Source organism: Vitis riparia, chromosome 5 (genome assembly GCF_004353265.1).
Source record: "Vitis riparia cultivar Riparia Gloire de Montpellier isolate 1030 chromosome 5, EGFV_Vit.rip_1.0, whole genome shotgun sequence".
Lineage (NCBI taxonomy): Eukaryota > Viridiplantae > Streptophyta > Magnoliopsida > Vitales > Vitaceae > Vitis > Vitis riparia.
The window spans coordinates 12,180,929-12,194,018 of NC_048435.1; the positions used below are offsets into that span (position 1 = coordinate 12,180,929).

The 13,090-nt window shown below is 34.4% G+C and overlaps 1 protein-coding gene across 1 annotated transcript; it reads left to right on the forward strand.

The window, feature by feature from the left end:
• The first annotated feature begins 2,725 nt into the window (after window positions 1–2,725).
• LOC117914083 (dihydroxy-acid dehydratase, chloroplastic-like) lies at window positions 2,726–11,986 on the forward strand. The gene is made up of 3 exons (XM_034829270.1): window positions 2,726–3,413; window positions 4,869–4,940; window positions 11,902–11,986. Exons 1-3 carry the CDS (start codon window positions 2,880–2,882, stop codon window positions 11,971–11,973), a joined length of 678 nt encoding a protein of 225 aa, XP_034685161.1. The 5' UTR covers window positions 2,726–2,879; the 3' UTR covers window positions 11,974–11,986.
• The last annotated feature ends 1,104 nt before the right edge of the window (window positions 11,987–13,090 follow it).

Here is a 13,090-nt window from a genome sequence, read left to right on the forward strand (position 1 = left end):
CAAGGATTGCCTCATAAAATTCTCTTGCTTTCAAAAGATCACTAGAGGGATAATGAAAATTTTCATGAAAAGCTTTTGCTGCAATCTCTTTGAGGTTTTCAAAGAAAAACTCTCTTTCAATAACTAAAAGAGGTTGATTTAAATCATTTTGTCAATATCTTGATTTTGCTGAAAAGGGTGTGGAGTTGGCAGCCACCACAATTTGCTTATTTGAAAAAGAAGAGTTTGATGCTAATTCCTTTTGAGAGGGATTAGCCTTAGTAACTTGCTTGAAGGTCTGAGACCCTGAAATAGTTGGATATTGGGTAGCCTTGACTGGATTAGCTGGATCCGAAGGATCATAGTACAAGGTCAGCATCTTGTTAGGCATAGGGTTAGAAGAATGAAGTCTTGCTTCTTTTTCTAGTTCAACTTGTTGACTTCATAGCATTTTATGGGGAGAAGGAGCTTGACTGGATTGGGTTTTCTGGTTAGGAGCTTGGGTATTCTTTTTAGGGGCCATGGTCTCGTGAACCCTGCAAATTTCACGAGTTGAGTAATTAGGAAAGGAATTTCCTCCTTTAATAGACTTAATTTGAAAATTAGGGTTTAAAATAATCCAATTAGTTAAATCATACTTAATAACTATATACTTAACTGTTTTCGCAGATGTGAAAACGACTTTTAAAAATCATTGGTTCAAAATATCAATTTGAAATTTTGAAATGCATAAAGGAATGCTTAAAATATCCTTTATAATGAGATTATGAATAAGTTGGGTACCTAGAATCTTAGGTAGAACATCTATTCCAACAAGATTAATTTCTTGATCACAAGGAGTGAGGTTTACAACAGGATTAGCAAATTCAAAAAGAATTTCCTTATCAAAGAGCTTTGTTCTTATACCTTGGTTATCTACCCACATGGGATAAATAGAGCTTAAGAAGGGGATTCCTAGGAGGCTTTTTCCTTAAGGTCCTTAACAAGGATGAAAATATATATATATATATATATATATATATATATATAATTATTTTTAAAAAGAATTTATCCAAACAAATTTTTGTTTTTATATTTTGAAAAATGTTTTTAAAAAAGAACTAGCACCGATGGAATCAAAATGACTTTTATTAGAGATAAATTGAAATCTCACTTATAAGTGAGATTTTATTAATGTGGGAATCATTTTTTTATTCCATTCTCATCGTCACTTGAGTTATCCAAACATAGGAATGGATGAGAAATTGAATGAGATGTCCATTCTCACTCTTTATTCTTGTGTACCAAACAAAACCTTAAGGAATATACCTAGTAATAAGAATCTTAATTAGGAATTAATTTAAGGACTACCTATTCATCCCCCTTCCAGGTAGTTTCATTATTTCAACATGAATATGTGATAGGTCAAATGAGTATTTTAGGTCAAATGGGTATTTTAGTCCATCACTATTTTATATCGTTCAAATCAATTATAAGTGATATATGGATGTTGAGTCAATTTTGAGTTCTATCTTACCTTAAAACACAATTCTCCCACCCATACTGTAAGCGCAGGATTCACGATAAAATACTACCCAAATGAGGAAATTTTCATGGACTCGATGTCAAATTAGCACGTTTTGTGGACTTTAGGTCAATTATAATGGGTTGAGGATTAATTAACCGTGCAAACATGCGTGGACCACACCTATTCTTTACAAAACATTTATAAAGAAAAATGCATAGAGCGTGAAGCATGTCATCTAAAATGCACGTGGGATCGAATAAGACATGAGAAAAAACAGAAAAGAATCAAGGGAAACTTGTGTTTTGATGGGGCCATTTGGCAAATATATACTTTTTGGAACCCAACTTTATGAAATTTGAAAACTAGCTTTTAATGTGAAATATTATATTTTTTTTTATGCACTCTAAGCGGGCTACATTTTTTGTACCGAGATTGCCATTTTTTTTCCCCTCCCGTACCCACCATCCGCCTTTCCCTCCCTCTTCAGTGAAACCGGCCAGTAGGCGTCATCACCGGCCGCCACTCACACCTCTCACCGCCCGATTGACAAAGGTTGTGTTTTTCAACCTAAAAAATCGTGGATTTAGGGTTCGTGAAATTTAAATCCAATGGCATAAAAGCAAAGAGACCCCTAGAACAAATCCAGAAAACACAAAGAACAAAAAAAAAAAAAAAAAAACAATTTTTTTGGTTTTCCTTGGGGGTTTTGCATGGATTTTCTCGGAAATCAAACGAGGATGAATTTTCCCGGAAATCGAATGGGGATGGATTTTCTTGGGATCAAACGAGGATTTTTTTTTTGCTTCTGCCGTCGTCGTCGTCGTCAATGACCGCGAGAGTTGCTGGTTGCTACTATTAATGGCAACTAGTCGCACCTTCTTTCCTCCGGCCTTAGTTCTCCACCATTGCCACTCCTTCTTCTCTCTTGGTGATGTCGAAAGGGAAGGAAAAAGAGAGAAAGATGGAAGGGAAAGGGAGAGAGGGGGAGATTGCTGATCGGAGAGAGGTGTGAGTGGCGGCCAGTGATAACATCGGTCGATTTCACTAGGGAGGGAGGGTAAGGCGAATGGTGGGTATGGGAGGAAAAAAAAAAAAAAAAGCAATCTTGGTACAAAAAATGTAACCGACTTAAAGTGCATAAAAAAGATATAATTTTTCACATTAAAAGCTAGTTTTCAAATTTCAAAAAGTTGGGTTGGGAGCAACTTACATATTTGTCAAATAGCCCATCAAAACATAGGTTTCCCAAGAGTCAAAGTGAACACCGGCACGCTCATCATCAGTTCCCCATCCCCAAAACCTCATAAACCCTGTCCACCACCACAACCGCCGCCGCCCAAAACCTCATAATCCCAACCCTCCACCACAGCCGCCATCATTCCCGGGCGCCACCATGCAAGCAGCTCTGATAACCCCTTCTCCTCGCGCCATTCCCACCGGTTCCATCACGGCCACGAGAACCACAATTCCCCCTCATGTGCGCCTCGTGTCTGTCCGAGCATCGACCGAGGTAGCCCAATCGCCGCCACCCGCAGTGAAAGAGACCGCCCACAAGCTCAACAAGTACAGCTCTCATGTCACCGAGCCCAAGTCCCAGGGCGGCTCACAAGCCATCCTCTATGGCGTGGGTCTCTCGGATGAGGACATGCACAAGCCTCAAATCGGTATATCATCGGTTTGGTACGAGGGCAACACCTGCAACATGCATTTGTTGAAGCTTTCAGAGGCTGTGAAGGAGGGGGTGAGAGATGCCGGCATGGTTGGGTTCAGGTTCAACACTGTTGGTGTCAGCGATGCCATCTCAATGGGCACGAGAGGCATGTGCTATAGCTTGCAGTCTAGGGATTTGATTGCTGATAGTATTGAGACGGTCATGTCTGCTCAGTGGTATGATGGAAACATTTCTATTCCCGGTTGTGACAAAAATGTAAGCCTTTTTTTGGTTCTTTGCCATTTCTTTTGGGTATTTGTGATTGTGATGAAGAATGTGGATTTTTGTATTTCGTCTTCGAATTTTTCTCCTCTGGATGTTTATTATTGTGACAAAAACGTAGGCTATTGTGCTGTGTTTTTTTTTTTTCTCAACTGGGTATCCATGATTATGACAAGAATTTGCAATACTGTGTTTTTTTTGCCTTATCTTTATTGGGTTTTTATGAATGATATCCCCTTTGTTGAATTATGGTTTTTTTGACAAAAATTGTATGTTCTTGGTCTCTGTTTTTCTGCTTCTTCTGGTTATTTATGGGGTTGTGACAAAAGTGCCAGGTATTTTTTCTGCTTTTGCCTTTCCTCAACTGTGTCCTGTGGTTATGGCAAAAATGTGACCTTTTGTTCTATGCTTTTTTACTTTTCCCTTTTACTCAGTGAACTTCTGTTTAAAATGTGAGCTCATGTGTTTTTTTTTTTTTTTTGCACATCTAAGTTTTTATGATTTTGATTTTATGATTATGGTTCAGTTGAATGGGTCACTTTTTGTTTATTCTTTCCTTTTGGGTGGGCCGTTCTAATCATGCCACTGTTATAAGACATTGGTGATTCTTCTGATTGCTGGAAAATATGTGCTTTTCATGTTTTATTCTATCACTGGTGATTTGGGATTATTCAGTTTGTAGCTTTTTTATGAGTGCTGATTATCTTAGAACATATGCTGGCTGAAACTTGATATCTTGGTTTCAAATGCTACTTTGTCTCTCTACTTGGGTTGAAAAATGATGGTAGCTTTTCTGGCATGGAAACATAATTAATCATATTTAAAAGCTTGTATGTTGAAATCCTATTTGATGTATTTATGTTGGTGAGGAGGCAGTTATAGGATTTTGTACTTATACTAAATTCAGATGCCAGAGTTGGTTGATATTCTAAGACTATCTCGTTGAAGAGCTCCATTTCTCCTCTTCACTAATTTTGGGGTAAAACATTCATGCAATTATCAGTGGTTTGAAATGGTTGAGGTCTCCGGTGATTCATTTTATTGATCAAGGCTATTGCTTAAAATTTGATCTTTATGGGAGTTTGCATGATTTTCTAAAGAGTCTTTGCAGTACCAAGACTTTCAAATTTTTGTGTGTGTGTGTGTTTAAAAGTTGTGCTTTACTTATTGCCTCTCTTTCATCTCCTTAACATCAAATAATTAGGCCTGCCTTCTTTTATATCTGTGCCCTAACAAATCATATTGCAACTAATGTTTCCCTCCCTTCACCTATCAAAAAGAAAAGGAAATCTCCCTCCCTTCGCCTGTCAAGGGAAAGGAAAAAGAGAACTAATGTCTCCCTCCCTTCCTCTCTCTTTCTTTCATTTTCTTTGTTTTTTCTTTTTATTTTTGGTAAAATAGGTGGTGACATTCAAAATCATTTTAATCTGATGCTAGTAATTTTTGCAGATGCCAGGTACAATAATGGCAATGGGACGGCTCAATCGGCCTAGTATTATGGTTTATGGTGGAGCTATCAAGGTTAGATATCCTTGGTTATTGAAAGTTCTTTATATAAGTGGAAGTCTCATATTGCATTTCTAAGTGCTATGTTTAACTCGCAAAACTTTGTCATTAGTTTAGTTTTTATAAATTGATAGAACAGACTGCGGTTAATTTTTCACATTAGGAGACTTTCCTTTTCCAAAAGAAATATCATTCTGAGATAAAAGCTTTGTGTATGGGGCAGTGATTTCTCAACTCTATTTGTTTATTTATTGTATTTATTTAACTTAATCTTGATGACAAAAGGATTAGGTCAAGGAAGATATGGCTTAAGCTTGTAATTCCTTTCCCTCCTTTCTTTGGCATGGATTCTTCTCCAAAATATGATGAAATTGATAATTTATTGTTACAAAGTGACTTGTTATAGATTAAGAACTATTATTATTGTTGACTTGTTATAGATTAAGAATTATTATTATTATTAACTTGTTATAGATTAAGAATTATTATTAGTATTATTATTATTGTTATTGTTATTATTATTATTATTATTATTATTATTTTAAGTTTTCTATAGTTTTTTTTTTTTTTAACCTACAAAATATGGAGGTTAAGAAACAAACTGCATATACTAGTTAAAGGTATAGGACATTCCTGCCATTTTGAAATACAGCAAATTGAATATCTAAGTAATTAACAGAGCATTCTTTATGCAGCTTGCTATTAAAATCATTATGTGTCATCTCTGTTTTGCTTCATATTTTGTAGAATTGTGGAAATAAGGAATAAATTTGATAGATCTAAAAGTAGAAAAAGTTGTAGTGCATTTAGGTTCTCTAGCTTACTGGTTGAGTTTATGATTGTTATTAGTTTGTTGAAAGGATGGAGTCCTGTGGTGACTTCTCGAACATCATATGAAACTTTGAAGTCAAAATGATTATGAGATTTTGTGGTTAAAATGTATTTATCATAGTTGTGGACAACTCATTGAAACTTATCAATTATGGGGTATTCTAAATTATTTGAAGAAATTCCAAAAATTGAAGTTAGGGAAATGTTAGTGCACATCAAAGAGAATGGATAATAGTCTAACTTGCATTCTAGAATTAGTTTGAAAATAATTTTTGAACAATTGATAAAATCAGAGTGATTTATTATATACCTTGGGACTTCTTGAGTCATAGGGATAAGTTCTAGTTTTCTTTGCTTGGTAATAGGTTGAAAACAATTTGGAGTTTTAGGAATAATTATCATTTTCTTATTGAAAAACAAGGATTGGGTGGCATGCTTTGTGATATTCATAGTGTCAAAAGCATGTTTGTTACCTCCAGGTGTGTGATTAGTGTTTCAATCCCATGCATTTTTTATTTTTCATGCTTGGATAGATTGGGGTACCAATCCAAGATAAGGTGAAGGAGGATCTTTTTGAGATAGTTCAACTCTTGGGGAGATAATCTCATCATTGAAGGGGGACCCAATGATAGTTATTTCTTGGGCTGACTTTAAGAGTGGAGGCAGAGGTGCATGTGGGGATAATCTGATGAGGTAGATTCCATAGAGAAACTTCTATTGATGTGTACTTGAGATGAAGACCTAGATTAGCTAATCAGGAGGTTAATTGGTTTCTTGAGTGGGGTTATTTCCTTGACTAAGTATAGGGAATTTACTTCTTCTATAAGAGTGTACTGGATTGGGTTGTATGATATTATTTTTTCTTCTTTGTTTCTCTCTCTCTCTCTCTCTCTCTAATTATAAAGAAAGATCTGCAAGTTAATTTAACATAAGCTTTATATATTAATTTGAAAGTGAAAGAAAGTTTTGAGCTATTAGTTTAAAAGCATGCTAATACATAAATATTAACTTTATGAGAATTAGCTTCTTTGCTTGGGAAGCAACTTGGGCCAGATTTTGACTCTGAATCACAAAAAGAGGGGTTGGAGGATTCCTAATAGATGTTACTTGTGCAAGGAAGAAGAAGAAACTAGTGACCATATTCTCATCTATTGTTCGAAGCTCGTTTGTTGTGGCAATTGATCTTTGCACTTTTGGCATTCAATGGTTGTTGAGTTGTTTAGTTAGAGAGGTCCTTCTGAGTTGGGTCCTTTGTGGGTAAAAAGAGGAAGAAGGCTTGGAAAGCTGCTTTGTTGTGTATGTTTGGGCTTTATGGCGGGAGAGAAATAGGAGGGCTTTTGACAACTTTGAAAGCATGAATCAAACAATTAAAAATTCTTTTTTGTATCTATTTTGGGATTGGGTTAGATTGTACATTGAGGTGGATCTTTATCATTGTTAGACTTTGTGGATTGGGTAAGCTCACAATAGGGTGCGGTAGCAAGTTTTTGTGTTTTCGCGCCTTTTTGTCCTTTTTTCTTCGTATATGACTTGTATACTTTCTTTCTTTAACAATTCTTATTTACCTATCAATAATAATATAATAATAATAATAATTAACTTTATATTATTGGATTTTTTTTTTATTTTCCTAAAATTCTTTTATAGAAATTAGAACGAGTTATTCTAATAATAAATATTAACTTTAGATTGTTGGAAAAAAATGATTTTCCTAAATTTCTTTTCTATATAAATTAGTACATTTTGAATATTTCATTTTTAACAAAATAACAAATTAAATATGTTTTATAGAAAAGATCAATTAAATTGTGTGCATATAAAATTAGACAATAACAAATAACTTCATGGTATACCAAGGATTAAAATATTAGAAACTAACGAAATATTGGTGACTAGATTTTACGGAAATATTAGATGCAAATATTGATAAGACAAAAATTGATTAAAACTTATGGAGATTAGAAAAACTTTAAGAAATGATAAAACAAGTAATAATATATTCAAAAAGATTGGAGAGAGTTTTTGTAAAAGATTGTTGATATGGTAAAGGCAATATATTTCAAAAGTGGGAGGCTCTTGTTGATTTGAAGCACCTTATCTATTTGTTGTCTACCATATATCCTTGTTTTCAATTCCTATGAAGTCAGGTTGAGGCTCAAAAAGATCAAAGAGATTTCCTATGGAAAGTGAGACATTGGAGAAAAGGCCACATTTCATGAAATGTACAGTCTTTTGCATGGATAAGAACATGGGGGAACTAGGCATTATAAGCTATTGATCACTTAATCAAGCTCTCCTTGCAAGGTGAGAAATGGGTATGACACTAGATTATAGAAAACTATTAGGAAAGGGTGAGACCTCTTTAATTGTAGGGCACTCTTTGCAGTGGGTAATGGAAGGAGAGTGAAGTTTTGGAAGGATAAATGGAGTGGAATCCTTTTGTGTATACTTTTCTTCTTTGTATGTTTGAGCCTTGTCTAAGGAGGCTTGGGTGGTGGATTTATCAAATAGATAGGTGCAGGATGTTATTGGAATCTGCATTTCTTTAAACACTTAAAGAATCGAGAGTTGGGTATTTTTGAGACTTTTTTCTCAAGATTGCAAGCTGAGTTGGTGAAGAAGGATGAAAATGATATGGTCTTTTGGATGGATTTGAAGAACACAGTTTTTTCTGTCACATATCTCTATTTTGTTTTGGAGCTAGGGATATCAATTTCCTTCCCAACAGGCATAATTTCAAATTCATGGGTCCATTCAAAGCAAGTTTTTTATCTTTTTTTTTTTTTTTTTTTTTGCTTGGGAAGTCAATTGTGAAAAGTATTGATGTTGAATCAACTTCAGAGGGAAGGGTGGCCAGTGGTGAATAGTTGTTTTCTTTGTAGAGACGAGGAGGAGTCAATTGATTACAATCTCTTTTATTGTGCCAAATCAAAGGTTTTCTACTGGTTGTTATTCTCCTTGTTTAGTGTAGTTTAAGTGTTCCTTTTCACTCTCAAAGTGAGTCTTTTAAGTTGTCATGGTTCTTTTGTGGTAAGAAAAAGTAAGAAGACACAAACAGCTGCTATTCTATGCATTTTTTAATGATTTGGAAGGAAAGAAATTGAATAGCATTTGAAAATGAGGAGTCTGATTAAAAGCTGAAATGTTCATTCCAAGTAACCTTTTAGCAGGGGTTACATTGTACATAAAAAAGGCTCAATGCCTTTGGCTAATGGTGTAGATTGGTTGGGCTTGTGCTGAGGTAGAGAGTTCTTTGTGTTCTCTCTTTCTTGGCATTGCTGTTTGATGCCTGTTGTTTTTTTTTTTTTTTTTTGATCAGAAACGAAGAAAAGTATATTAATAGAGGAAAAGACATAGGAGAAAGAAGAGATACAAGAGAAAGAGAAGAAACCAAGAGAAGGATGAGAGGTCCTTCCCACAAAACAAAAACTGAACAAAAGAGAAAACACTCAACTAAAGAAAACTAAAAACACAGAAAAAACCCAACACTCTCAAACTTTTGAAGCGCAAACCGCAGTCCAGTTGAATTGTAAAGCACTTAGAGGAACTCCTCTAAAAGCTGCAATACAAGAGGCCCAAAGAGAGGAAAAGAACATAATCAAGTCCCATAACGTCTCTTCCGTTCTCCCCTTATACTCAAAGATCCTATTGTTTCTCTCTTGCCAAACCATCCATAACAAAGTAAGGCAAGCCATTTGCGAAAGTGTCTTGCCTCTTAATGAGTTCCCCAAGCCTTTAAAAGCAATAACCAACATGTCCTCAATACTCCTTGGAGGAACCCAAGCCAACCCTACTAGATTGAACAACTTGTGCCAAAGTCCAATGGTAACAGGGCAATGAAGAAAAAGGTGGTCTATCGATTCTCCATTTCCTTTGTATACTTTGGCATATTGCTCTTTGGCCATATCTATAAATTTTATTACCTATCAAAGAAAAAGGAAAAAAGCTGACTTTTTTTGGGGAATCATTTAACACTGATTTTGTTCTGAATTTGCTATTGCTTTTTTACATGTGGTTACTAGTTGTCAATAACCACTCTAAGATATCCTAAAAGGCTTACAAAGTATTTCCTCTATGTGCATGTTCTCGATAAAATTAATGAACCTGTCCTATGTGATTGCCCAGAAATACCAAGTAGTGTAGAAAATTTGGGTAATTACTTGAAGAAATAAGTTGAAGGTAGTGGAGAGCTGGAGAGAATTGTTATAGCTTGTAGAGGAATAGGGATATAGGGAGAGAAAAATACTTAGTTTATCTAGATTTCAATGGTCTAGAATGCTGTAGAAGCCTATTTTTCATAGGTGAGATAGGGCTGACCGTTATGAACTTACTAAATCCTGATTGTTGGGCTTTTATGATCTAGTGGTGAAACCCAACAAGGTCTTATGCTTATTATGTTTGAGCTTTTATAATCTATCATTAGAAATTGAAATTTGACTTAATAGCTTGATAGTTAATATGTTTAAAATTTATAAAAAAACTCTCATTCTATTCCAGGATATGGAGTTTAAAACCTTCAAAGAAATTTGGAAAGTAGGGATTTCAATTTCAAATTGATAAATAAATACATACAAATAGATAAAAAAAAAAAGGGAGTTGTTATTATTATTATTATTATCAGCACTAATACTACTACTATTCACTATTAACTATGAAGTTTTGAGTCTGGTGGGGGCCATTTCAAATTTGAGGTTTTAAGTCAAATAGTTCCCATTTCAAAATTTCTCTTCAAAAGCTTTAAAACTTAAGTATACCACATTAAAAAGATAAAAGACTTTGGAGAGGTATTAAATAATTCTACTGTTGACTTGATGTCAGGTTTTTGTTTCTAACTGTTGGACAATAAAAGTTTGAACATTACAAGCATAACTATGGAACTTGTTAAGTTAGATCTTAATTTGATTGTGTTGGGTCATAAAAAACTCAACTATTACTAGCAGTTTGAGCCTTAAAGAGCCCATAATGGCTAGTTCAGATTCACCTGTAAAAATGGGTTTTGCAACATTCAATGCCACCTAAAAATTCAATAAACCAGGTTTATTCTCTCCCAAAACTTCTATTCTTGTTTTCTTCCTTTCATTTGTTCAGTTTATTTTTCCCTAGTCTGATCTGTAATATTTTGGGCAATTAGATCCAATATTGGTTTAATCTGTTTTCTAGTGTATGCGCATGCGGAGGAGGGTGCTACTTTATGCTTATTGAAGTTGATCTTGGAGTAGTTATGGTCTATTGCTATCCATAGGTAGGTAGGGAAGCATTAGTAAGTTAGGAGATTGTCGTTGTCATGAGTCTCTCCAAAAGAGAATTACTTTTCTTTATTAACATATATATATCTCAATTTATGAGTAGTTAATTTTATCTTTCCTACCATATATGTCCAAACAATTTAATTTGATATATCTTATCCCTGAAATCAAATATCAATTTTTATTTTTGATAGACAAAAGCTTGTATTAAGAGACACCAAAAAAAGGGGGCACACCCAATGTATATAGATAGGAAATCAAATATCAAAATAATGATGCAAATAATCATTTCCCTAAATAATTGTACTTCAGAAAATGATTTTGCTTCCAATTTTTTTTTTTCACTCCAAATTGCTTTCTAAAACTCATACTAAATTAATTATTATACGCTATTAATAGTTTGATCAGTCTCATCATTAATTACAACCGAATTACGACAAACTGTTCTCAAGTTAAAATAGGTTAGTTCTGTAAAATTGTTGATTCCAATTAACTTAATTGCTGAAAATTGTGAAGCTAGAGGCAGATTGACAATTATAATTGGGATCCCAATCATACCATCCTGTGTAGTGTGGCACACCCCTTTTTGTACTAACAAAAAGGGATGGGCTTGAAGATGAATGTGTTGCAAAATGTGGCACACCACTTTATACTGAGATATGAAATGTTGTATGAAGTCATCTTTGAGAAATGGCATGATGTAAGAAATGATACTAATTCCAGTCTTTCTCTATTATAAACTGTGTAATGAACTAATGATTGATTTTTAATGCTTTCATAATTGAAGTTGGATGCTTTATTTTTTGGTTATTATCATTCATTTACCTTTATATTTATCAAAAAAATAGTGGCATTTATAGCTGCCGGTGATTCATTCTTTTTAATTATTTCATATGCAGCCTGGTCATTTTCAAGGCCATACTTACGACATAATATCTGCCTTTCAGGTACACAGTGATTTTCTGTTTTAAGCTTTAATATATGCGCATATTCTTTTGGCTTCTGACTCCTGGTTTTAGGGTTTGGTTCCTCCTTGTAATTTTTTCTTCTATTACTTTGCTTCCCTTTTTTGTTCTCCAGAGGGTTTTTTTTTTATTTTTTTATGCTTATAGATAGATAGATAGATAGATAGATAGATAGATAGATAAAGCATCTAAACAAAGTGTAATGAAGTACAAAAAAACCCTCTGTTCTTACTTTAAGCATGCCTCCTGATGAGAAAGGACCATAGGCTATGAGGTGGAAAAACCATCAAAACTTAGATGAGCTTTCTCAACTAATGAAGTACAAAAAAACCCTCTGTTCTTACTTTAAGCATGCCTCCTGATGAGAAAGGACCATAGGCTATGAGGTGGAAAAACCATCAAAACTTAGATGAGCTTTCTCAACTAATGTAATGAGCAAGTGGCATTGGATATTACCTGATCGACTGCTCCCTTATGCTTATCCAGGTGAAAATGTTGCCAATGAAGTTTAAAGCATGTTTCCCTGGTACAGCAAGTCCTGCCACAATATTCTAAGTCATCTCACTTTTGCCTCATGATAGAGAAATAAAGACCAAAAAACTTATCATCTTGAGTAGTCTCATGAATTTTTTTTCTTCAATTGAAAAGAATTCATGTGACATTCCCCATTCTTGAGTATGTGTAAGCAAGAGCATCCCACTTTCCTTAGTAGACTGTGATAAGAGATTTATCATTAATAATAGAGGTTGCATTAGTTAAAGTAACCATGATATGACAGTCAAGTTCTCATCGTCTCACCTACCATAAATTGTTAGGAATAGGTTCCTTCACCATTCAAGTAACCGATCTTCCCTTACACCTAACCAAAACACTGATTGTTTTGCAATAAGAAAGTAATTTTGTCAAACTTCATGGTTATAATTGCAAGGTGGATTTTCAAGATGTTCACACAACAAATGAGGAATCTGAGATTGTTTGAAACTTGTAGAGATTCCAAAAGACTGCATCACAGTCAGTCTGACTATATTGTTGGCTTATAACCTCATAACTTAGGGTTTTGGGTCAACTTAGTACCTTAATTGTTAGATGAGATTATCTAGCAAAAAACAGCTATCAACAGCCA